Genomic DNA, 27,654 nt, shown 5'->3' on the forward strand with positions numbered 1-27,654 from the left:
TGAGCCCAGCCTCTGGCCTCTGACCACTTCCTGGACATGCTCGACTCTGGAAACTGCTTTTCTGAGTGAAGTTCTCCTCACTCTGCTCGGGTGAGCTCTCAGATCTAGGTTTCCATCTCGGCCTTTTCTCTGTTAGCATCACTTCTTTCTGCACAGTATTCTTATCCACACACCCTTAGTTAACTGCTTCTATAGTCACTCGATTATCCAATCTAGAAATGTGGAGTCATTCCTAAGTTTTCCTTCCTGCTTATTGCTCCTCCGACTGAGACGTTCATCTCGCTGTTCATATTCCAGTTCACCACTGTACCTCATCCTTATCCTAGTTCTGTCTCTTGAAACCACTTCTACAGTCCGCCAGGGCTCTCGTCTTCTCCTTCTCCCCATCACTATTCACCCTCTACAATACTGCCGAAATTAGCTTTCTAAATTCAAATATGATTACTTCATGTTCTGAATCTCTAAACAGCTTCCCAATGCCCAAGGGAAGTCTCGACCCGAGCATGATTTCTAGGCCCTTCAGTGACCCCGTTCTGACTACTTTCTCTCCTCAGTGCTGAACCCATGCACACCTTCCCCTGAGTTCATACTCCTCCTGTATTCCTGATCCCTCGTCCATCTTCTGTCCTAGTCTAGATCAGTGTTATCTCAGGGCTAGTGGAGCGAACTGGATAGAAATGAAATCACAACTTTATTTTCACTAACCTCTATCTGAAATTTAGCATTTCAATGAATTATGACAATAGAAACCATAACATTAGAATTTCCTGCCACCTTGTCTAAAGGAATCAGTTTTCCATATTGTATTATATTGTAGATTTTTTTCTTAGATAGGCATTGCTTCACCTCATTTTCAAATATAATCCTATTCATTCTAGTAAAAAGCCAGATAAAGTTCATTTTCATTTTTCAATGTCTGTTTCAATATTTATGCCATGTAGCAGAGCACTGAATCAACAGAAAAGTCACTACTAAGAGGCCAAGACAAGAGAACACAGAACCTCTAAATTCTGACTGTTTTACCGTGCTCCCAATGAGAACAAGACTGAGGAGATCCCCTGCATCACAGTAGGATAATGGGAACCAGGGCCAGGGGAGCCATACCTAGGTCCATGATTTATAAACTAATCCTTGGAGGAAGAGCAGTGGCCCAAATGCAGTGTGTGTATATGTTTATTCAGAGGGGCACACACATAGAAACAAGAATATCGAAAGCTGTAACATGACTAGTAAAAACCCAGAGACAGATATTGGGGTTCAACCTGAAGATCAGAAAAGCAAAACAGTCAGCCACTGGCTCTTACCTCTACCTCAGACCAAAATGGTGATCTTGGAATCTCAGAATGAGACTGTGTGTGAGAGCTATCTCCTCCCGTTTTATAGTCCTCTCTAGGGCTGGGATTAAGGGCGTGCATAACTGCCGCCCAGTTTCTATGGCAAAACAGTGTGGCTACTGGGATTAAAGGTGTGTGTCACCACTGCCTGGTATGTAAAAGACTGACCAGCAGGGCTGTTTTACTCTCTAATCTTCAGGCAAGCTTCCCCAATTGCTCTCCACCTTACTTTTTAAGACTGGGTCTCTCACTGCACCTGGAGCCTAATACCAGTTTGATTACACTGGGTGAGTAATTAGCTCCAAGGATCTGCCTGTCTCCGTTTTCACAGCATTGGAATTACAGGTGCTCCTTCCATATCTGGACTTTTACACGAGTATGGGGATCCAAACTCAGGTCCTCAAGTTTGCATAGCAAGCACTTTACTGGTTAAGCCATCTCCCTAGCCTCTGGCTTCCCCACTTCTCGGGAGAACACATGTACAAAAACTAACCACTGGGCAGTGGCTGCATAAGCCTTTAATCTCAGTACCTGGGAGGCAGAGGCAGGTGTATCTCCCGTTAGTTCAAGGCCAGCCTGGTCTACAAAGTGAGTTCTAGGACAGCCAGGACTATTATACAGAGAAACCCTGTCTCAGAAAAAAAACAAACCAAACCAACCAAACCAAACCAAAACCAGGACAATGATATGCAGACAGTATCAAATCTTGCATTTGAGACTTAGCTAGAAGATCAAGCGAAACAGTTACCACTTTCACTATTGGTAAATGACTCACTTCTTTAAGAAGTGTATATTAGGGGAAAATTCTCATTTCCCATTCTCACCATTAGACCTAATTCCTACACTAACAAGAAAGCAGGCTTTCACACTCTGTGAGTTCTTTAAGTATGAAAGAGATGCACCTAGGAAGTTCAATGGTGCCCATTATCTAACTTGCTGGTCATGCCCCTATCTAAACATCCTCCATCATCTCTTACCTACAGTTAGGAAGGTGCTCAGCAGCTGCTCCGTGGCCACAGGCTTGATCTCCGTCCTCAGATTAACATATCTGCCAACCACCAAGGGAGCTCGGCGGAAACCCAGAATCCTAGTTTTGAAGGTTTAAGAGAGAAGAGAGAAATCGTTAGGGAGGTATTTTAAGTTAAGTCTCAAAACTCATGGTCAATCCCATTAAAGACATAAAGTTTTGGAGGTGGTAGGTAGGTGAGCTAACCTCGGTTTTTAGAGGTACATATGTTCATGAGTTTGTCAAGATGGACATTATTCAACAGTTCAGCAAAAAAAGTAGTGGGCCAATTAGGCAAAATGTCAAACTGTTATGCCTAGGGGACGGGAAATGGGGCTTATCACAGTACCCTGTTTCTGGCAGAAACTTTTCATAATCAGAACTAGAAATACATGCTAACAACGCATAAGAAAATACCATGCTTAAACTCAGATGAGTTCAAAGCTTTGATAAAACTTTGACAAACTGCAAAGTGACCAAAACAACACACCTAAAGGACAGTTTAAATAAGGACATATTTGGAGGTCTCTAACATTAGAAAATACTTACTTTGTTTTTATTTTCTTTGTTGTTTTTTGTTTTGTTTAGTTTTTTCTACTTTTATTCTTTTTGGATTCCACGTCATGCATCCTGTTCCACTCAATTCCCTGTCCCCCTCATCTACCTTTCTGCTCCTGCAACTTTCCTCCAAAATTTAAAAGAAAAAACCAAACACCAAACAAACCAAACAAAGAAAGGAGAAAGATCTCATTGTGAAAGCTGTAGTGTGGCCTGTTGATTAACACCATTAACCCTTCAGTCCTTTCACCTTTACTTGCGAGTGTTCCCTGCAATGAGCTGCTCTGGTTCAAGGCCTCTGGGCTCTCACTAGGGCTCCTCTTGGATATCCTGTCATCCTGTGTCTTGGGGATCCTGTAGTTTTGGATCTGTAGGTTCATCCCCTTTTGCTACTCCAATAGATCCTAGATGAGGTGGATGTTGGGGTGGGCCCTCAGGGCTGGCTCACCAGTATCTTTAAGTCCTAACAACAGGGTTAGCTCTACTGTGCTGCAGCTGGTAAGGGACAAGTATAGTTTTCCACCTCTCATGATCCCAGAGCTAGCCCTCTCACCCACCATGGGTAGCAAGGAGTCAGAAGGGGAGGTCATTTTTCTCTCACCTATGCCACCACATGGTAGACAAGGGGGGATGGGGTCAACTCTGCTGTTCTCATGCCCCCAGAGCCAGCTCACTAGTGTCCCTGACAACTGGATTAGCTCTAGTGCGCTGCCCAGGTGAAGTGCATGCCCAAGGGTTGTGGCCTTTGGTGGCAACAAGGGCCTGGCTGTGCTAGGACCACAGACCCAGACATGATCCTAGGCCACAGCCTAGGCTCAGATGTCACTATGGTCCTAAGTGACAGCCCAGACCGCTGGCACTAACATGGCCTTTAATGGTCTCAGGAGCTATGGACATCAGCTCAGACCCTGGCTGCTGTAGGGCCACAGACCCAGACATGGCCCTCAGTAGTAGCCCTGGCCTGGATGATACCCTGGTCCCAGTCAACAGTACTGGCCACTCAACTCAGCATGACCTGATGGCAGCACAGCCCTTGGACACCAACACAGTCACAGGTTGTGACCTAGACCTTGGAAATCTATGTGGCCTTTGGTGGTACCATGTACCATCAACAGAGCCTGGCTGTGGTAGGACCACAGACCCAGGCATGACCCTCAGCAGCAGCCTGGGTCCAAATGTCACCATGGGCTCAGGTTGCAGAGCAGGCTACCCAGATCGGTATGGCCTTTGGACACCTACCTGGCCCCCAGACCATAGGCCTCTGCATGGCCTTCAGTGATGACAGGAGCCACAGACATCAAGTCATGGTCAGGGCCTCAGACCAAGACTGGCCCTTGGCAATAGCCAGGCTGGGCATCACTTTGGACTCAGGTGGCAAGCAGGTCATTCCCATTAGCCTGTTTCTCACCACAGTCGCTCCTTCAGACCTGCCTCTCTCCCCAACCCATGAACCACTCCACCACTCTCTTTTCCACCTCCCCACCCTGTACTACTTTACCATCACAGTGTCTGACTGTCCCGTACCATAGGCTCCGGGCAGCACTTGGTTGAATCGTGCCCCAGCCATATGTATGGCACAACCTGGAGCTGTTGCTGTATCATGGTCTGATGCTAGAGTCCCCAGGCAGCTCTTGGTTGAGTCCTCTCCCTGCCAGTCACACGGCATACCAGGGTGCTCTGTTGCTTTTTGAGACAGAGTCTTACTATGCAACCTTGGCTGACCTAGAACCACTAGGTAGACCACTGTGGCTTCAAACTCAGAGAGCCTTTGATTTCCAAGAGTTGGGACTAAAGTTGTACACCACCACACCTATTACTTCCTTTTAAAATGACATTTCCTGGTCAAAAACAAAAACAAAAAAGAAACAAAAAACATCCCCTAAAGAAAATTTAGAGGTTCAGAACTTGAAACTAAGATCATCCTAATTCTCAAGCCTAGCAACTGACATTTTGTAATAGCATTTTCTCTTAGTTGCATAAACACACAGGTATGTATAAACATCACATGCATTTGGCTTATCTTCTTTCTTTCTAAACAGGATCTCACTGTAGCCCAGGCTACCTGTGAATTCAAGGCAATTCTCTCGTCTCAGCCTCTCAAGGGCTCGGATTACAGGAATAAGCCATCACACCTGGCTTAATAGTAACCATACCTATATAGAGAATACTTCACTACTTAACAAACTAATTTTATGAAAGGATGTATTTTGCCAATAATGGGGGGGGTAACAAAATAAAATAATGATATATTGCTCTACATACATTACACTGATGAAATTTACTATGCTGCGTATAGTGATCCAGAAGTGAGGAAGTAAGGCTCTTTTCAGGTTTGGACAGTCTAATTCTAGTCTGCTGTTAAATGAGGAGTTGGACGTATCCAACCCTGCATGTAGTTCCTTTAAAAGACTGCAAATATAAATAGTATTAAAAACACTCATTTAATTTTTCCCTATCTAAAGTTACTAAGTTCTTATCAAGTTTTCCTACCAAAAAATGCTAGTACAATACGTATCTATATAATTTTTTCTTTTTCATTTTCATAGTACTTCTTAGAAATATCTTAGATATATGCACTAAAAGATAGTTATTCATTCAAACGCTATGAAAGTAAGCTTTCTGATACAAAACAACATTAACAATGCTTTTAGCAGCATATGAATTCAATATATTACTAACAATAAAACATTATCCTTAAAAAACTGTCATTTCAGCAGGTGAAAACAGTGAGCTATGGCTTCAAAGGGATTTTTTTTTAAGATTTATTTATTTATTGCGTATACAGTATTCTCAGTATTCTGCTTGCATGTATGCCTGCAGGACAGTAGAAGGCACCAGATCTCATTACAGATGGTTGTGAGCCACCATGTGGCTGCTGGGAATTGAACTCAGGACCTTTGGAAGAGCAAGCAGTGCTCTTAACCACTGAGCCATCTTTCCAGCCCTTCAAAGGGATTTTTTTTTTTTTTTGGATTTTCGAGACAGGATTTCTCTGTAGCTCTTTGGTTCCTGTCCTGGAACTAGCTCTTGTAGACCAGGCTGGCCTCGAACTACAGAGATCCGCCTGCCTCTGCCTCCCGGGTGCTGGGATTAAAGGTACGCCACCACCGCCCGGCCTTCAAAGGGATTTTTAAATATTGCTAGTGACAAGAAAACTGTCTCATATTTATTAGCACTCGTAACTGCAATTATTTTCTTAACTACTTACAGTATTTATTTATCCAGTTTAGTCTTTTTTAAACAGTAGCCTAGGCTATTCTCAAACTCCTGCTTCTCCTCCCGTAGCTGTCTAACCTCAGGAATTACAGGAGTGCACCACATGTTCAATTCTGCTTGTTCTTTTTAAAAATACTTTATTTTACTTTATATAATGGATGTTTTACCTGCATGTATGTACACAATTTGCATGCCTGCTGGATTTCCTGAAACTGGGAATGGTTGTATGGGAACTGGGAATTGAACCCAGGTCCTCAGGAGGAGCAACAAATACTCTTAACTACAAAGCTCCAGCCCCAGTCTTCTGCGTTGGTGAGGACCATATTCCACTACAATGTGTGTGTGAAAAAATAGGAGAAATTCTTCCTAGTCCAGAAAAAGACAAAAATTTGCCTTTTCTGATTTCCTTGTATGCTTTTTAAAAGCTTCTTTTTCTTCTGTTGTCAATTCATGGGGTTTCCTATAGGCAAATGCTCTACCTGAGTCACCTCCTGCCCAAGCCCACAATCATGTCTTGTAGTGTTTGTCACCATGGCAGACTGAAAGAGTACCTGTGAGTAGGAACTGGGATGCCAGAGCGTGGCTAATGGGTGCCTGTAAAAGCAGTATCACTCTTTCTAGAGGGCCCTGTATCCTGTTTTCTGAGACAACATCTTGCTATACAGAGGTTGGTTTAATCTCACTATGCACCCAAACCAGTCTTGAACTCCCAGTCTTCATGTCTTTGTCTCCTCTGTATAGCGAGTATAGGTGTGTGTCACAACTAAGTGCTGGTTATATATGATAATTCATGGTGATTTTGTTGTTTCTTTTGAAGGTGTATATATTTTGTATAAAAAATATCAAAACACATTCTAAATCCCATGTATGTATTTTCAGGTATGGGGATAAGTCAGTATTCCTTACAACAGAAACAAAACAGCAAGGCTAGGAGGCCCAATTAACGACCAATTCAATACAGAGATTTGAACTCAAACTTCTGATTTCACCCTGACATTTTATTTACTTATTAATATCTTCAACCATGATGACATAAAGCATGCCAAGAACGAAGTGAAGTAATAGGAAGTAAAAATCTGGGATTAAAAATATTTAACCCTGTTGGCTGGACAGAAGGCTCTGGCTAGGAATACCTACTGCTCTTGCAGAAGATCTAGATTTGGTTCCCAGCATCCCCACAGCAACCCATAACTATCTGTAACTCCAGTTCCTGGGACGTCAATGTCCTCTTCTGGCCTCACTGGGCACTAGATACACATGTGATGCACAGACATATATGCAAGCAAAACACACACACACACACACACACACACACACACACACACACACACACACACACACACACAATGTCTTAAAGATTTATTGCAGTTTTCTGACAGCACCCAAATTTTAGGTTTTCACAATGGCACTAATTCATAAGTTATAAACAGGGAACACGCCCACATTATTGCTACATCAATTTCCATTTCACATACCTACCACAGTTCCCCCACCCTCCCCTCTTCCCGCTCCCCCATCACTCACTTCTTGGGGAAGTACACAAGTTCTCTCTGGAAGAGATGACGAAAAGGAAATGTAAGAGATTGCACATACCTGTCCAGGTGGAAGGCTGCCACCTCTGCATTGTGTCTGTCATAACCAGCGTAGGGCTCCCCCTCTACCACATAGTCTCTGCTATAGCTGCAAAGGGGATGGGAAGCACAGATATAGATATGAGTTCCATAAGTGCTGGAAGCGACAGCACAAGGTAGAAAACACACTTCAGCAGGCCTGATCTGTTCCACACTCCTCTCTGTCAACCCTGAGGATTAAGTGTTAACACAAATGGCTGGCAGATGAAGAGTGAGTCTAGACGAAAACCTAACACTGTTGTTACCTCAGCAATCATTCTTTGAATAAAACATGGATGACATTACATTTACTTCTAAAAATGTCTCCTAGTATAGTGGGGTTTTTGTTTGTTTGTTTTTGTTTTCTTTTTTGGTTTTTCAAGACTGGGTTTCTGTGTGATTCTCCAGGCTGACCTTGAACTCTGAAATCTGCCTGCATCTGCCTCCCCAGTGCTGGGGTTAAAGCATGTGCCACCACCACCCAGCCAGTGTAGTTTAAGCACAACAACCACAAGATGAGTTTCTGAAAAGAAAGAATCACCTTTGTATTTCTATCAGCTTAATAAATGTCTTTAAAAATGCTTACTAATGTAACTGAAAAACCAAAGAATGCCTTTGCTTACCAGAATGCCTACTGTAAGGACTATAGAAGTCTAAATTTCTTGGGGACGCTCTACCTGACATCTCAGTTTTGTTAAAGAGAAGGCAAAGGTGCGTACAGCAGTCTGAATAACCATCCCTGTTCTTTTTTCAAGTTTATCCAGGACTGGTAGTGATAGGACAGCCTTGAGCAAAACCTTTCTGTTCTGTCTCTAGAGATCCCTTATCTATCTGTAAGACCAGGAACTGCACTGAAGGAAATTCTAAGGTCTCTTTTATCTCAAACAGCATTCTGATGACTTTATGCCACGTGCATTACATTTTTTTTTTTTAGGTTTTTCGAGACAGGATTTCTCTGTGTAGCCCTGGCCACCCCGGAACACACAGAAGTCAGCCTGCCTGCTTCCTGAATGCTGGGAATAAAGGTGTGTGCTACCACCACTGCCCAGCTCAACGAGTCATATTTATTTATTTTTGTTTGTTAGATTTATTATGTATACAGTAGTCTCAGTACTCTGCCTACATATATACCTGGAGGCCAGAAGAGGACACCAGATCTCATTGCAGATGGTTGTGAGCCTCCATGTGGTTGCTGGGAATTGAACTCAGAACCTTTGGAAGGGCAGGCAGTGCTCTTAACCGATGAGCCATCTCTCTAGCCCCAATGAGTCATTTTTAAAGACACAATTTAAACTTGTTAACTGGGAAGGAAAAACTATTGAACTCACCTGCACTCCTGAACCAAAGAGGACCTATAGGGCTTTGGAAGGAATCTGTGAAAGAAAAGCTGAAACTCAAGTAAAGAGCAGTCCCACTGAACATAGGATTTCTGACGCTGAAACAGCAATCATTGAGTGGAAAATGGAACTATAAAGGGTAATGACCTTCAATGACCTTAGAATACAAAGTGAAACACATATTTTCAAGGCAAATGATGAAGAAGACCTATGAGAAGGCAATCGTGCATCTTGGTGGCATCAGTTTCTTCTCAGCCTGATCCACATGCCATGCATTAAAGTTCCAAGTACAAGTCATTACTTGGACAAGTACAAGGCTTCTTAGGTTTATACAGGCTGGCTTTAAATTGTCATTTAAAAAATACCACTCAGCAGGAGCTGACACCTAACAAGCACTTCTCCCTCTACCACCGGTGTAGGTGCCATACAGCTGGGGAAACAGTCCTTGAATACATTTCAGGACCTCGGCATAGTCCATACTCCCCCTGCTGATGCATTACCGACCTTTCCAATATAGCCAAAGGCTGCCTAGAGTGAAGTGCATGAACCTAGAGGCATCTAGGAACTCTGAGGGTAAACGAGAGCAAAGAGGTAGAAGAGTCAAAGTGAAGGAACCACACTGGAGTCAGGTCAGAATCTGTGCTGTTCGTTTGCGTGTTTTGTGTATGTACACAAATTTGTATGTTTATGCATGTGTACATGTCCGTGGAAGCTAGAAGATGAATGGGGTATCAGTTCTTAAGCACAACCTAACTTCTTTTTCTTTTCTTTTTAACTTTTATTTATCTATGTATTTTATTTGTGAGTGCTCTATCTGCATGTATGCCAGAAGAGGGCATCAGACCCCACGTGGTTGCTGGGAATTGAACTCAGGACCTCTAGAAAGGCAGTCAGTGCTCTTAACTGCTGAGCCATCTCTTCAGTCCCCATCTAACTTTTTTTTAAATCATTTTTTTGTTGACATAGAACTTATTGGTTGGTCAGTGGGCCCTAGGGATCCCCCTAACTCTGCTTCCCCAGTACTAAGTTTACACCCCAGTACTAAGATCTCTCTCTCTCTCTCTCTCTCTCTCACACACACACACACACACACACACACACACACACACACACACACACACACACACACACACACACACACACATGCTTGCCTGTATGAGTGTGTGTGGAAGCCAGAGGCTGATGCAGGGATATCTTTCTTCTATTGCATCCTACCTTATTATTTTTGAGACACAGTCTCTTACTGAACCTGAAGCTTACTGCTTTACCTAGTGTGGCAGTCTGAGTAAGAATGGTCCCCATAGACTCAGGGAGTGGTACTATTGGAAAGGATTATAAGGATTAGGAGGTGTGGCCTTGTTGAAGTCCAGATGGCCTTACTGTGGGAAGTATGCCACTGAGGGTGGGCTTTGACATTTCAAAAGCCCAGGCCAGGACCTGTCTGTCTGTCTCTCTGTTTCCCTCTGCTTGTGAATTGGGATGTAACTCTTAGCTACTTCTCCAGCACCATGCCTGCCTGACACCATGCTCTCTGCCAGTCTCTGAGACTGTAAGCAAGCTCCCAAATAAAAGCTTTCTTTTTTAAGAGTTGCTTTGGTCATGGTGTCTCTTCACAGTAGTAGAACACTGACGAAAACGGCTAGTCTGAGCCAGCAAGCCCTGGGGAGCCACCTGTCCCTACCCCCACAGTACCAGGATTGCTGTCACCGCTCTTGGCTTTCCATGCAGATGCTAGGGATCCAGCTCAGGCTCTCATGCTTGCAGAGCAAGCACTTTACCCACTGAACCCCACCCCACCCTATGCCTGATGTTCTCTATGTGGATTTTGAGAATCAAACTTAACAATTGAGTCATCTTCCAAGCCCCAACGTCTGAATTCTTTGCTCATGTTTTAACTGTGAAATATGAAAAGTTGGGATTCTGAATCTCATTTTCCTCACCTGTAATCTTCAAAGGCCCTTTTAGTATGCACTAAGATCATTCATTCACGTTGATCTAACCTTAGGTTCCTGCTTTATGTCCTTGTCCAATATAACTGCAGCTATTGCCTGTAAAAATCAATCTACTTCTAGAATGGATACACTAAATTGGGGGAGGAGGAGGACTTTTATAATGCAGTAAAAACATAAACCATGGTATTACACTGTAACCTTACATATGTCACCTACCTGAACATAACTCCCAACCCTGAAAGGAGGGCATGAACCCGCCTCCAGGAAGCTAAGACCACAGAGGAAAGTAAAGAAAGGTGTATGTCTTGACTAAGATTCTCCTCGAAACAAGGAATGATCCATCTTAAGTCACTGCAGAGCAGCAGAATTCATACAGTAACCGCCAATAAAATCACTCCTATCCTAGTGAAGGACAGCCAAGTCTGCGCACGGAAATGAATTTTCACTACAGCAGGGCTATGTGTAGCTTTTGAGTGCCTAGAGGTAAGAATAGCACTCTGTTGAGTGTTCAAGGTCTAGAATGTTTCTTTGAGTACCTCAACCCACACCCATTCTCGCTTATATGTGACAAGGTCTGGAGTCAGAACTCACACCAGTGTGTGCAGTAACTGAAGGAGGCAACACTCCCACCTGAGTTGTACACAGTGCTGGGTAGAAGAGACTGCCCTGGGGCTGGGGTAGGAAAGAGTTGGGCTCCGCCAAGCCTGAAATAAAGACTGAAGGGAGAATAAGGCTGAGTGAGCTCAGGCAGAAGGCCAGACTTTGGGGTCCTCTGTTCTTAGGCTGTAGAGGATGGACTGTCTGAGGCACATAAAACTGAGGCGCACAGAGATACATGAGGGGGTCAGGCATAGTGGCACAGGCCTTCAATCCAGGCACCAGGGGCAAAAGCAGGCAGATCTCTTGAGTTTAAGGCCACCCTGATCTACATAACAAGTTCTAGACCCTGTCTAAGAGGGGAAGGAGAATGGATGCCATTCAGGATCTGGAAGAGGAGGGTGTAGGGCAGTGGTACAGAGCAGTAACAGACAGGAGATGAAGCAAGACTGACGAGGACTATGCTCTGGACACCTCTCCTCTTCATCAGTCTGACTGTTCTGCCCGCCTTTATACCTTCCTTGAACACCTCAGGCATCTCTGCAAAACCGATGGTCCACAGCTGTCAGGAATATCTATCTTTCGATATACTTCATCCCGTATCACCCTTTATTCTTTAGTGAGCAAATAGTGGACGGAGATCACTTAAACATGCGTAGTCATAATTAATTTCTTTCCATATAATTTTTCATCCCCTAAATACCCTATGTTATTAATCCCTTAAGCTACAAACCATGAGATTAAGAACTACACTTCAAAACTGAATTAGTGAACAAATGAGATGGCTCAGCAGGTCAAAGCACCTGCCACCAAGCCCGATGACACGAGTTGTTCCTGGGACCCACATGGTAGAAGGAGAAAACTGATTTCTCTGTTGTCCTCTGACTTCCAAACACACGTGACACATATGTGTCCACATGTGTACATACATACACACACCAAAAGAAAAAAACCGTAAGTTAATCATTTTTTGTTTTCATGATAGGTGCTTTACATCACCAAGCAAACAAAGGAACTGTTTGAATACAAACAGCTTGTATTTGGTAGAATACAAGCCATTAAAAACTCTGATGTACTAAATTACTATGAGGCAACTTTGTCAAGTCAGTTTCTTATTGTGGAAACAGAGACTGAACTGACCCAGGCGTTGAAAGTATTTAGTGTAGTGCCTGGCAAATGGTGTGCACTCCAGATCAGAGCTCAAGGCCTACCTCCAAAGTGCGGGGATAACAGGTTTGCATTCACAACAGCTCGCCTGAATTTCGTTTGGTTTTTTGAGACAGGGTCTTTCTATACAGTTTGACTGTCCTGGAAATTACTGTGTAGACCAGGCTGGCCTCAAATTCACAGATTCTCCTGCCTCTGCCTCCTGAATGTTAGGATTAAAGGCATGTGCCAACACACCTGGATTCGCTGCCATTTTTAACTTGCCAATTTTTATTGACTCCTTTCATTTCTGGGATTCTAAATGGTTCCATACGCCAGCTGTTTTTTTTTTTAAATCTGTTGATAAATGTGTAATAAGGGAATTACATTTTATATGTCTTCCCCACACATTACTGCCTCTACTCTAGCAAGAAATGTAAAGGTAAGATTCTCTACAAAGTTTCACTGAGAGATGAAAAAAAACGTTCAGTGTCAGACTCTGAAACTATGTGCAAGAGAATGCAAATCATCAAGCTCTGTTTCATTCACAGAAAACTATGAGAACAGCAGGATCCGTGGGTGTCAGGGGTTCAAGGGCAGAGAGGGAAGGGTGGAGCTCAGAGTACTTTTAGGGCTGAGAACCACAAGATATTACAGTGATGGATATTTGCCTAAATCCACAGAATATACCCCTAAAGAGTGAACCTTAATATAAACTATGGATGTTTTTCTTTTTATTTTGGTTTCTGTTTTTTCAAAACTGGGTTTCACTATGCAGCTCTGGCTGTCCTGGAACTACTATGTATACAGGCTGGCTTCAAATTCTGAGATCTATCTGCCTCCGACTCCCAAATGATTAAAGGTGTGTGCTGCTATGCTCAGCCAAACAATGGACTTTAATTAACATAGTATTATTGGGTCATCAATTGGATTAACGAGCAACAGTAATAATAGAAAAAAAACTGGAGGGAAAGGTAATTAATGGGACTTGTTTGTATTTTTCTTAAAATGTTCCATGAACCTGAAACTGCTCAAAAAACAAAAACAAAACCCAATGAAAGCCCTAGATGAAAGTCACTGCTTCAGCACTGACAGGATGTCCCCCATTCTGAGTCCGTTCTAACCATGTAGCTCCTGATCTTTGGCTATCCAGCTTTTAATTATACTTTGGGGTGGGGTGAGGGGAAATCAACAAATTGCTTGTTTTCTACTCAATTCAATGTGTACCTCCAATACTTACCACACTGAAGGTATTTAGTATACCTTCAGTTGATTTAGAAATCAACAGTCAGGCATGGAAGCTCAGGCCTGCATGATGCAGGAGGATCACCAAGTTGAGGTCAGCCTGAGTTATACAGTGAGACTGTCTCAAAACAAGCAACCCAACAAACTAACAACGCCTCAGAGAAATCAAAGTTCATTCTGTCCAAAACTTCAGTCTTTTGTTTATACCTTACTATATACAGCCAGGCTATCCTCTTTCTAACAGTCTTTCTGCCTTACCCTCCTGAGTGCAGATTATAGGACGGAACCACCACAAGCTGGCTCTTTAAAAAGACTTAAAGGGACCAAAACAGGTTCCCATAGATTTCTTCCACTCAGAGATCACTGCTTCTGCTGCGGGATAATGCTCTTGTACACTGTAAAGATTTGTCACTTACAGGTGGGGCGACCAGCCTAAGAGAATTCTGGGAAGAAGAAAGGCAGAGAGACATAGCCACAGGCCAGATGCAGAGGAAACAAGATGAAAATGCCTTACTGAGAAAAGGCCCAGGCAAGACAGAAACTTCTATGTACAAGCTGTCATTTTACTGAAAAGAATAGCAAGGAGAAACTCTTATATAGACCCCAAGGTGAACAAATCAACAGCCAGTCCATACCCCTAGGATGAAGACTCACCGCTTAGGCTTAAAGACAACTTTCTGTCCTCCTTCAAGAATCAGCAAAGCTTTCAGCTGTGTCCCTTTATAGCCTACGTCAGCTTTAATGATCTTCTTAGTGGCCATGGCATGCATGATTGCTCCCAGCTCTGGTGTCTCTTCGGGGTACACTTCCCGGGGCACAACCCATTGGGCTGCAATCTCCCAAGGAGACTGCAGGGTGTGATCCAATTTAGGCACCAGTTCCACCCGCAAGCCAGTCATCATTCGGTGAAAAGCCCTCTGGTCCTCTCTGTTGGCTGCTGATGTATCTAAGTTGTCTATCAGGAAAACTTTGGTAAAGATAAAGATGACCAGGAGTATTGCTAACAGCACAACTCGCTGCTTCAGCTTCATGGTGGCCTCTTTTCCTTCTCCTCAACCCACTTTTTCACTGGCTTGTCAAGGAGAACAGGTGGAGATGATTAGCAAGGCGATTCCATGATTGCCTACTTCTTCACCAGTGCCTCCCAATTCCTGCAGGACAAAGTACAAAACACAACATGATCAGAAATTCTGTCCTTCTACCTCCACATTTTGCAAGCCTAATATGTTACTTACCCTTTTAGTGATAGATGGCTAAAACTCAGCTTGAGAAGGCCCATTAACTAAAAATAGTGTGGGAAAGTCCTAAGAAAGATATTGCCTGGGTACATGGAAAATTCTAAAAAAAAAAAAAAATCCCATTTTAATTAGGAAGTGGGGTCATCTAGGAGCCATTTGGCTATTTTATATATATATTTCCAAAAATTATCAAAATGAAAAAAAACACTGAACTGCGCATAGTTCTTAACTCCAAGTTTTACTGTTCAAAATCTGTAAGTGAATCCTTGTCATGTCTGATAATCTTCCCAGCTCCCATCCACATGATACCTTGGATGGCGGGTACTCCTGAGAATACCAACAAGAGTCCAGGAAAGAGGTGTAACTCCTTTTTAAATACAAATACTCAGCAATCAGACAAGCCATAACTGTTATTCCTGTGACTAAGCACAACACTCAGACATGTACTCTCCTTAATCAGACCTCCACTAATTATTTTTCCTGGTAAAATGTGGATAATCAGATCTGGATGGATTAAGTAAAGAAAAACATTCCCCTATACCATCTGTCTGTTTAAGAATATGATCAGACTGCTCGTGAACCAGAGCAATACCACTGTCTTCAATGGTGAGGCACACAGCAAGGATACTAATGCCATGGACCTAAATGAGTGCTGCTTCCAGTGTGGGCTAGTGACAGAGGGTGTCAAAACATAAAATTCAGTTTATTTGTATGCTGAGAGGTTGCTTTCCACTCCACTGGGCTTTGTTTCTTTGTTCGCTTTTTGAGACCAGGTCTCCTGTAGTTCAAGGCTGAACTCATGGTTTTCCTGCTAATAGCTCCCGAGTGCTGTGGCTATAGACATGGGCTGCAGTACCCAGCCCCACAAGGCCACTTCAAATGTGCACAAGCTTCCTCTGCTATATGCCTACAGCCTGTACTGTACAGCACGGGGACAAAATAAGTGACAAGATAATAGGGTATCGCTTCATTCTGCAACTCATTCAACAGCTCAAACCATTAATCTAAGAAATAAGACCAATACAGAAAACAGAGCAAACAACTGGGCTGAGACACTCCCATCTAAATTTAAGGCTGCTTCTTTAACAACTGGAAACAACCCAAGAGCAAAATTCTGAGCAATGCCTTTCTTGAGCCAGCTGATGTGACGTTCATTTTCAACCATTCCTTCCTGTTCCTTTCATGAAGGAAGCAGAAAGTGAAAGTTAAATTCAAATCTGAATTATCCCCAGCCATCTGTTCTGTTTGATCACCATTTCTCATAACACTGTTAAGCTGGAACAAAAGCTGTGTGAGTACAACTAAAAATGTAATTGTTTTTATTTAGTTGTTTCTTAAGTTAGCACACAAAGTAATAGGTTCCATTATGCTGCAATGTAATTGTGATGGTACCAGACTTGGCATGGAGCTCAGTAAGAGCAGTTCCTGGAAATTATGCACAACAGCAGTATTAGGAGAGTGGATTACTGTGTTAGCTCTAATGATACTGTTGTTTCATCCGTTAGTTCAACAATACACACTGCAGGGTGCAGTGATAAAGGAAACAGGAAAACAGCATCTTCAGCACCTCCACCCCCACCTAGTCACAGATGAACAGTTCTGGCTAACGGGGACAGCTACACAGGCTTTGCCTTTCCATAAAATGCACTTTGGCACTACAGTCTGGCTAACTAGACTCTGATAATACATATCTAATGGTTGTGCATATTTTATGCAGAATAACCTTCCCTCATATTATAAAAAATAGCCCTTCCAAACCTGTTTTGCTTTACTAGCCTTAATCCTGAAGCAATCTTTCTGTGTCCCCCACCCCCACCCCACTTGCAGGGAGTGTAGACACTTACCACCCCATCACATCAGGCTTGGGGTTGTTTGCCTTGCTGGGGATTAAACCCAGGGCCTTATGAATGCTAACCAAGTGCTCTAAAATTGAGCTATATACCCCACTCATATCTCTTTAAGTTTTAGAAGTCCCAAAATTAAGATAAAAGGGTTTGAATCTGAAACCCAGTTTGTAAGCTTTTTCTAAGTTTTGAAATATCATTACCTTTTGAGAGGCCTCATAGAACATACTCATCATTTCAGGCCTGCAAACAATTCATCTACTCAGGTAGAGCAGAAATTTATAGAGGGAATTGAATTCTTCAATTGTTACAATATCAATTTCATCTTTGAAGAATTAGTGGGAACAGACGTGGGAAAAGGAGAAGTAAGTTTTCATGTTTGTGATTGATGAGTTGCCACTTCCAGGTAAAATAAAAGACTGCATGCAGTATATCACTATTCTTTCTTTTGAAAGGAGAGAAACTGTTTGAGATAGGGCCTCACTATGTAGTCCAGGCTGGCCTTGAACTCAAGCCATCTCAGTGTGGTGAGTGGTGGAATTACTGGCGGTACCCACATACCTGTCAAAGACTTAGCATTGTTCTTTCCCAAAGACTTCTACTTCCATAACCCCAGCTTCCAGAGCTCTGTGGTGCTCAGCACCTCCTACTAGACCCTGGAAAAAAGTTATCTGGACCTGTAGGCTTCAATAGAGCCTCATTAGTCCCTTGACCATCCTGAGTTCTACAAATTCCTTAATAGGGCATTAAAGTCTTACTCCAAGCGGTATTAAGTGAGGCAGTCCTCACTGTCTATCTTGGCTTCCACCAGTGAACTAACTTAGCGATGCTGGTTTCCCCTTGTTGTATGTACAGTTACCTTTTGTTCCCACCATTCTTTCTCAATGTTCTTAAAATCCCTTTCTCCTCACCTCTTGTTTAAAACCTAATCCTCCCCTCACAGCCCATCTCAAGGGCATTCTAGTCCCTGTCCATCCTCTATGTTGACACCTCCCTCCTTCTCACTAGTGCATAACTACATTCTGCTTTAAATTGCCTTGCTCAGAAATATAGCTCCTTAGGAGGACCCCCCCCCCCAGCTCCTTTACACTCGAGAAAGGGTGCCCACGACCCAGCTTTCAGGCTTTTTAAATGATGATTATTAGTATCCTTTTTGATTTGAGGCAAGCAGTTTACTGCAAGCTGAATTTTTAAGATCACCTATTTCAGATAATAAAAGCAGGGTTACTGGGTATTTTCCAAACTACCCATGAAAACCTCCCTAGTGTTCCCAGAGTAGCACTGTACACCTGCTCTATTTCAGGTCCTCATCTCCTGCTGTAAAACGCTCACAGTGCAACACTGTCCAGTTATACTATGGCCATTTGTTTTCATGTTTGTTATGTGGAACAGAGCCTACTTCAAAGAACAAGTAGACTCAGGGTAATAGCATAACTCAGAAAGTGTTAAATATAAAAGAGGCTGTGTAAGTGGAACACTTGCCAAGTCTCCACACTAAAAGCTGGCATGAACCCAGAGTGCAGAGTTCTGGGAAGCAGATCTCTATAAGCAGTTTTCCTAGGAACCCTATTTCACTCCCAGCAGCCCATGTGGGGCTTGCCACACTTTGACTCTTCACACACATATATCACCACTCTGTGTGTGTGACACATCTTTGGAAGGACAAACCTTAGAATGCAAAGTGCTTCTACAAGAGCTTCACAGATTCAGAGGGAAGGAAATGTGATATCTTAGTACACAGTCCTCCGTTCGAGAATCCAGTGATGATGCAATGAAGGTATACAGAGAAACGCCTATGAGGGTCTAAACCATACACTAAGGAATGTGACAACACCTAGCCCAATATTTACTGGGGGGTCCTCTAAGCCACAGCTCTAGAGAGGCTCCAAGCCTCGTCAACAGCTGAGCCCCTTTAAATGGGCCCAATTCGACAACTTCACACTAATCCCAACTTTTATTCGCAGCGATGAGAAATGAAAGTTTCAGTGAAAATGAACAGAAGTTTCTTTGCGAGAATTTTACCAAACGAAAGCCTTGTGACTGTGAAGGGCCACAGAACACATAATATTCAGTTACACTTTGTGCAGAGGACTAGGACATGTGACACAGGGAGACTTTATTAAATAGCTAGTATGTGACCACATTTACGCATGCTCTTTTCTTGTCCCCATCCTGACTACAAACTATAACATCCCCATTACGAACCAATCTCTTTGTAAAGCATTGGTTTCATCAAAACTGAAGATTTGGTAATTGTAAGAAAAAAACAGGATCTCAATGTAAAATTTTTACGTTTGCCTATTTATTTTGAATGTATGGGCGAACACACCCAAGACATGTATGGAAGTCAAAGGACCTCCTCATGGTTTCTGGGGACTGTAGAGGCTATCTATCCGGATCTGAATTGAATTAAGATTTTCTTGTTGACTATTTCCACAGATAATCATCAATAGTTCCTCCCACCAAAGGGTGGGGTCTGTTTTTTCTGCTCCTGATTTGAGCTGGTTTTGCAGCTTGCTTTGATCAAAAGGCTGTACAAGTAGATGCGTCCCACTTTTGAGCCTAGGCATTAAGACACCTGGCAATTTCCACATTCACTTTTTGGATCTAACTACTATGTTTGGTTACACTGCCACATGAGTGACCTATATAGATAGAGGCTTTGTACGCACCCAGCTAGTCTGGTCACGCCAGGGGAAACGCCAGAAAGGTAAGTAAAGTGATAAAAGGCATTTCAGTCCCAGGTGAATTCTGAGATGCACAGATCCATACATGAGACCCCAGACCATACCAGGTGGGCAGTAGCCAATCAGCTGAGAACACATGACCTACGTAATTATAAGAAAAAACAGATTACTGTCTTAAGCAACTATGTACTTTGAAGCAGTTGTAGAACTTTCTGTGTTATGTCTTTCATCAACTCTTTTGGTGATCTTAAATATTCTGGAGGTGGAGCTGGGGATATGAAAACAAGGTATATGGCTAAAAACAATTTGGGAGTGGGGTGGTAACAATAAATTAATCATTAAGCATAAATAAAGAGCAGATTGATAAATGGTTAGACCAGGTACTCTCGTAAATGATTACCAATACTTTCTATGGGGCAACAGTTATTGTAAAATTATGTGCTTATTTCTTTTCTGACATGTATTGTAGATGTTTAGGAGGAAACAGTCCCTTAGAAGTAACACAAGTGCTATGGAACAATGCTCCTGTACACTGTAAAGATTTGTCACTCTTATTGGTTTAGTAAAACATAGATTGGTCAGTAGTCAGGCAGCAGTCTGGGGCAACCAGACCAGACCAGGAGAAATCTGGGAAGGAAAAGGCAGAGAGTCAGTCACCAGCTAGAAGCAGAGAAAGCAAGATGAGAATGCCTCACTAAGAAAAAGTACCAAGCCATGTGGCTAAACATTGATAAAAATTATTGGGTTAATTTAAGTCATAAGAGCTAATTAGTAATAAGCCTGTGCTAATAAGTCAAACAGTTTATAATTAATATAAGCCTCTGTGTGTTTCTTTGGGACTAAATGGCTGTGGGACCTGGTGGGACAAAAACTTCCATCTAGAGTCTCGACTGTGTTAGTCAATTTTCACTGCTGTGATAAAATACTTGAACTAATTAGCTTAAAAGAGGAAGCATTTATTTGGTCCTATGGGTTTAGAGGTTTTGGTCTATCTGCAGCCAGCTCCACTGCTTTTGTGCCTAAGATGAAGCAGAACATGACAGGAAGCACATGGCAGAAAGCAGAAAGAAGGAGCAAAGGTCTAGTGATGAGACACACTCCTTAAAGGCACCCCCACTGCTCTACTTCCAGCTAACAGTCACTCATCAGTAGACTTTGAAGAATTAGCACTCTTATAATCCAGTGAATTCCCAAGAGCCTCATCTCTGAACAGTGCACTGGGGCCAAGCTCCAATACACAATTTTGGGAGAGGCATTGCATATCAACCCTAATATGAAGCACTTACTAAAATCTACTTACATACTGTACAGCCTTACTTATAATCATGCAGTGCAAGGTTGCTATCACTCATACTACACATACTCAGCCTGTAATGCCTGACCTTTGTATTTCAGCCAAAGTATATACAACAGCAAAACTCCAAACCGTTTAATACAGAGGGCACAAGACACTTTCACCCTGATGTACTGACCCTTTGATTTTTTTTAAATATTTTATTTAGCTTTGTTTTATGTACACTGGTGTGACAGTGTCAAATCCTCTGGAACTGGAGTTACAGACAGTTGTTAGCTGTCATGTGGGTGCTGGGAATTGAACCTGGGTCCTCTGGAAGAGCAGTTAGTGCTCTTAACCACTGAGCCATCTCTCCAGCCCGACCCTTTGATTTTTTTTAACTGGCGTTGACTTTACAGCAGAGTCACATTGTATTAGCTGTTGTGAGTTTACATCCTTTGCCCCTTAGAACAAATATAATTCCACCATGATCAATGTAACTCAAACAGGTGAGAAGCATGACCTAAATTCTATTTCATACAAAAATCAGAAATACAGCATGCCTTTCACTAGTCTTTCATTCAGAAAACTTGCTCTATGCTTAATAATGACTTTATTCTTAAAACTATTTAAAGCTTAAAGATCTTAAAACTTAAGTGTTGAGAGCAACTTAGAGCATAGATATTAAAAATATCTAATTCCCAGTCCAAATTGGACTGTTAGATCTTCCTTAATATTTTCATTTCCATTTAAACATCCATATAATATCTGAAAAATAATTCTCTTCCATGTAAAGTCTTTTAACAGTTCCTTGTGAAGGACATCAATTAAAAATGACCAAGCAGGCTTTCAGGAAGCATTGAGGAACCTGGCCCAGGTGTGACCCTAAAATGAAAAGGGCAACAACAACAACAACAAAAAACCCCACACTCCCTTAAAAAAATAAATTAAGAAAAACTTGCAACCCATCCCATTTAAACCTTAAATCAGGAAAATTTTCTTCCTTTAAAAAAAAAAAGAAAGGAAGGAAGGAAGGAGGAAAACAGACAGACAGAGAGAGAAAGACAGACAATTGTATCTTTATCAAGCCTTGATCTAGTGTACAGAAGAGACAGGCAGTGTGCAGTGACCCAGACACTCAGTGGAAAGTGCTTTAAAGGTACAAGGCACAATGAGGCTTCCTATGCCCTAGGTGTTTCCCTACTCAATCATCAGTACATAACCACCATTTACAGCTGTGTTAGGCTGTTCTAGACTACTGTTATTGCTAACCCGGTTCCTGATGCTGGTTGGAACTGGGAATAAAAACAATGTAGAGATTTTAGCAGAAAGAATGGACAAAGTCCAAGAAGATATTCCCCAGAAGTGATATATGAATGATATAAAAGACAAGGCTGAAATCAGATCTTCAAATATTACCAACAATGGTTTTCTTTTCTTTTGTTTGCTTTTATGAGACAGGGGAGACAGGGTTTCTCTGTATAACAGCTCTGGCTATCTTGGAACTCACTCTGTAGACCAGGCTGGCCTTGAACTCAGAGATCTGCCTGCCTCTGCTTCCCAGAGTGCTGGGATTTAAGGTGTACACCACCAGCCCCTGTGCAATGGTTTTAAAAAGAAAAAAGAAGAAGAAGAAGAAGACCCAACATTAGGACTTCCATGTTACTTTCTTTTTGTGCATGTGTGAGTGGTATTCATATGTATATGTGTGTTTACACATGTGAAGGCCAGAGGTTTACACTGGGTGCCATCCTCAATCCTACACTTTATTTACTGAGGCAGAGTTCGTCACTGAACCTAGAGCTCACTGACTGAGCTAGTCTAATTAGTCAGTTTACCCAGGGGGTCCTGTCTCAGCCTCTAGAGTGCTGGGATAAAAAGCTGCCATGAGCTCTCAGTTTTTATTCAGATCCTCAGCTGAGGATCTAAACTCAAGTTCTCGTGTTCGCACGGCAAGAACTTTATCCACCAAATCTTCTCCCCACTCCTATTTTGTCTCCAGGAAGAACACACAACATAAAATGCATATATACGGGATGCAAGTCAGGGGAAAAGAACAAGAGATGAATTAAGAAGGTCTTTGGGCAAGCACACAGTGGTTACAAAGTTCAGCCACTATTGCTCAAAGAGTCTACAGAACTTAATAAGTTTATTACTTAACTATCTTAAATGTGATCTCAGGAAGCAGAGGACCTAGGTACTGCTGCACAGAAGGCCAGAAGCTATACAGCTTCCTACCCGTGAAAGAAGACAGGCAGACTTTTCAAGGCAGATACAGGAAGTAAACGCAAGGGTAAACAGCATCAGCAGCGTACATTTCACAATCATCTCAAATCCTTGTTCAATTACTGTCAGTAATGGATGCTAATAATCCTCAACTTGAGGCAAGAAGGATTAGACCACACTGCTTAAAAAGAAACAAAGGATATAACGTATTGTAAGACTTTTCTCACAGAAGTATACCTAAAGTAAGAATTAGCATTTAATACATTATTACCCAACACTAGATAAATGAGGCAAAGGTACGCACACAGAGAAAGTCAACACCTGAGAACACGGACTAATAGACTTCACTATTCTGCACTTGGCTCTTTCCTTCTTATGCAGCCATAATTTCATGTCCTTTGGCCTCCTTTTATAACAGTCTTCTCTACCGTGGCCAGTACCTTCCCACAAGATACTAACCTCAAACATGCCAAAGCACACTGGCTCGTTCTGCACCACATCTGACCCTCAGCTCTGCATCCCCAAGACTCTCTAGGTCTAAAAATGGCATTTCTTCTGTTTTTGGCAAGAACAAAAATTGCATCAGAAGGCCTTTTTTATTCTTTAGAGAGTAGTTTATTAATTTCTGTAACCAAACCCACGCAGCAGAGGATCTCTGCATTATACTCTCTTCTAGGCAGCTCTCGCTGTCATGTTGACAGTATAAGTTAGTCAGAAAGGAATTTCAGTAGCAAAGTAGGGACTTCTGTTCCACACCTCAGGCCCACGTTATTGAGCTCATTAGTCACACAGACCCCAAGAAGGAAAAGAGGGAGAGATGTGCAAATCCTGGAGAGTTCTTAAGAAAGACTCTTCCTTTTCCATCTCCAATATAAGGGCCTGAGGACGGTCAGCACCTATGCTGCTGGTATGGTTACACCAAGAATTCCAAGTTCTATTAAGATAAAACACTGGCTAACCATGCATCCATCCACTGAACTGTTCAGCCAGTGAAGGCAGCAGGAGAGTGTGTGCAGCTCCTCATGACCAGAGCATCGACAGGCTGCAGATGGCTAGAACGCCATATAAACCCAGGACTGACTCTCAATACAGCACCAACACACAGTTACCTTTGCAGACACCCGTTTTAATAGTGCATTTCCAACAGAAATCTGAAACACACAGCAGTGACTTATTTTTTTATTGAAGGGGGGCTAAAAATCCAGTTTTAGCACCAGAGTATCTATGCTTTCCTCACATTAATTCCCATTTATCAATTCAACTAACAAATAATTGATGTACACTTACTATACACCCTATCATTATAACTGCAGGGTCTGAGGGTAACTGTGCTCCCTACCCCAATCTACAAAGTCAATTACAGACAGACCTTCCATCAGTGTATCTTTCCACTGTAACTGAGTACAGTCTCTACTATGTGACCCTAGCACTCACCAAGTGTTAAAATGTAAATGGTTATCAATTTGAAGGCTGAACTTTCTGACTTTACACTAATAGCACTGAAATGGTAGTCATAGGGAGCTAATCCATGTCCTAAAAGCAAACAGAAAATTTCATTTAGGGATTGAAAATTCAGAAAAGATTTTTAAAAACAACAGATGCTTTAAAGCTCTATGAAAAAGTTGAAATGGAAATCGAGACATGACTAAAAGCAAATAATCATGACATAAGATTATGAAAAATAAAAGCCAGTGACTTGCTTTTTCCAAAGTATACTTTTGTGTGTGTGTGTGTATATGTATATATATATATATATATATATATATATATGCATATATTTAAACAAAGTGTGCCTATTTCTCACTATCTCTAAGGAAACAAATCAACCCCACTGTCACAAAGGAAAGTTATTAATCCCAGAATTTTTTTTTCTTTTTTAAGACATGGTTTCTCTGTGCAGCAGTTCTGGCTGTCCTGGAACTCACTCTGTAGCTCAGGCCGGCCTCAAACTCAGAATGATTCGCCTGTCTCTGTCTCCCGAAGGCTCGGATTAAAGGGACGCACCAAGCCAGCCCCACGTTGTTCACCTAGATAAGCATTTCAAATGTGGAAAGGGCATCTTGTTGATGGGTAAATGCTGGTTCTGGGACACAAAGCCCAACACCTTCACAAACTTTAAGAAAGTTATTAAGCCGGGTGGTGGTGGCACACGCCTTTAATCCCGGGAGGCAGAGGGAGGCCAGCCTGGTCTACAAGAGCTAGTTCAAGGACAGGCTCCAAAGCTAAAGAGAAACCCTTGTCTCGAGAAAAAAGTTATTAAGTTAATACAATAATTTTAAATTCAGAGCCTACACAAATAATTTGGCATCTTTAATTCCTGAATCTGTTTCTCAGGACGGTAAATGACAGGCGGAGTGCTCTCAGTTTAGCTCAAAGGTCTTGCATAAATCCAAGAAATGAGAAGCACACTAGAATCACCAGCCCAGTGAAATTCACGCATGAATTTACAACCCCAGAAATATAAGCATGGTTAATAAATGACAATCTTGACTCTACCGGATTACTGATTCTATCAAAGTCTACACCTCAATGAAAAGATCACATTCTTTTTTTTCCTTCCAGCGTGAGCCACCAAACCTCCAGGGGGAAACTGGCTGAGTAAATGACCCTGACACCTGGCTCTAGACCCAAGTGACAATGTTAAACATTTTTCCCAAATTGTAACTCCTTACCCATCCTACTGGAGATAGAGTCTTTAAACGAAGTAATTGTATGAGGACCATCCTCGCCTTGCTCCCCCTTTTCTCCTTTTTATCAGAAGTGTGACAGAGAACGGGCGCCTGATTAAAAATAATGTCTTATCAGACTCCACAATCAAGGACACAGCTTGACAACGTTCATGTCCAACAGTAAGGCTACGTCTGAGTCCGCTCCTAAACGCCGGGCCGTCACACCCGGAAATGAAACCGCCGCCAGCGCAGCCCACTCTGGACTACAGTCTCATCTCAAGTTGTGCCCACGGCGCTCCGAGCGCGCGACCCCAGGGCACGGCTGCCCTCTCCGGCCCAGGGGCCTGCAGGTCACTCGCGCTCCCCGGCGGTCACCATGCGAGCCCGATAGGGGCTCAGCAAGAGCGCGCTCCTCGGCAACCATAAGGGCCCGGTAGGGACCCAGCGAGAGCGCGCTCCTCCCTGGGCCGCCGACACCAGCTCTGCGTGGTGGGAGGGCGACGCCAGGGCCGGGAGCCTCTGGGGACAGCGCTCGGCAGCGAGCACCGGTCACCGCAAGGACTCCCGACCGTCGGCGCCTCGGCAGGGCCGGCTTCACCGGCCGAGCCGCCCGCAGCCTCGCGGGGAAGCCGGGAGCCCCGCATCCGGCCCCAGGGGGAGCTGCCCCGCCCCCCGCCGCCCGCGCTTTCCCGCCCTCCCTCCGGCCGCTCCCGGGCGGGGGTCGCGCGCCCTCTCCCGCCGCTCACCTGACGGGCCTCAGGCTCGCTCCATAGCCGCCCGCGCGGTGCGGTGCGGCGCGGGCCCCGGCCGCCCCCGCCGCCTCCGGGGAGGGGCAGCCCCACGCCGCGCTCACCGCCCCCAGCCTCCGCCGCCGCTACTGCGGCTCCCGCCCACCGCCGGCCCGGCCATTCCCCGGGCGCCGCTCACCGCGGAGCCGGCCGCTCCACACCCACCCCCGCCTCCGCGCCGCTTGGCTGTTGGTACGGTCCTAGTGGAACGCCCTTCCCCACAGCCAATCCCAGTGCGCCCTCGGCGTAGCCCCGCCTTTATTGCTGGTGGGCGGGGCTACCGGGCCAATCCGGACCGCCCTCTTTAACCCCTTTACTCCCTCGGCGTTCAACTCCGTAGGCACCGTCTACGGGTATTACCAAGCCCGTTTTCATAAACTAGCTTCTGGCTTTTCTCTTACCTCCACTTTTTCTTTCCTGCAGTCATCTAGGTGAAGTTCTATTCGGAAGAAATAATTTTCTTCTTTATTTCGCGCTCTGTCTTGACGTCTCCTTGGAGATCCTGCCTAAAAGTGTCCTTCCCTGGCCCAAAGAGGCCAGACTTCCCACCCTGGGAGTCGCTCCAACTTCGGACTAGAGTAGAGCTCCCCGCTATACCTTTTCAGTAGCACTTCACAAAATCCTGGTTATTGTATTGTAATAGCAGTTGTTTTAGGTTTGTCCTTTACGGTGGACTGTAAGCCATAAGAGGGCAAATCAGACGCGTCTCGGTTTCCAGAGCCCCGCACCCACCCACTAGACTCCGGGTGAGTGAATGAGATGCTCCTACCCCTTCACTTAACGTGTGTCCTTTCCACTGAGTCCATACACAGCATCCACTATATAATGCATACATTTAGTCACCATATACTCAACTTACACATAGTCTGCCTGACTCTGAAATACTATCGTGTGTGTTCTTCATGCGATACAATTTGTATGGGGGAGG

At 43.5% G+C, this 27,654-nt stretch overlaps 1 protein-coding gene across 2 annotated transcripts in view; it reads right to left on the reverse strand.

The window, feature by feature from the left end:
* Fam20b (FAM20B glycosaminoglycan xylosylkinase) overlaps positions 1–26,824 on the reverse strand; it is a 38,902-nt gene extending 12,078 nt beyond the window's left edge. The window contains exons 1-4 of one of the 2 annotated variants that reach the window (XM_075988327.1): positions 26,685–26,824; positions 14,656–15,152; positions 7,708–7,794; positions 2,312–2,421 (exon numbers count right to left, since the gene is read on the reverse strand). In XM_075988327.1, coding sequence (XP_075844442.1) covers positions 2,312–2,421; positions 7,708–7,794; positions 14,656–15,032 — 574 coding nt within the window. In that variant the 5' untranslated portion in view covers positions 15,033–15,152; positions 26,685–26,824. Of the gene's footprint in view, positions 1–2,311; positions 2,422–7,707; positions 7,795–14,655; positions 15,153–25,941; positions 26,570–26,684 lie in introns of those variants that run through there. The other variant, XM_075988328.1, reaches the window with a different exon arrangement.
* Positions 26,825–27,654: the final 830 nt, after the last annotated feature.

Source organism: Microtus pennsylvanicus, chromosome 10 (assembly GCF_037038515.1).
Source record: "Microtus pennsylvanicus isolate mMicPen1 chromosome 10, mMicPen1.hap1, whole genome shotgun sequence".
In the NCBI taxonomy this organism is placed as follows: Eukaryota; Metazoa; Chordata; class Mammalia; order Rodentia; family Cricetidae; genus Microtus; species Microtus pennsylvanicus.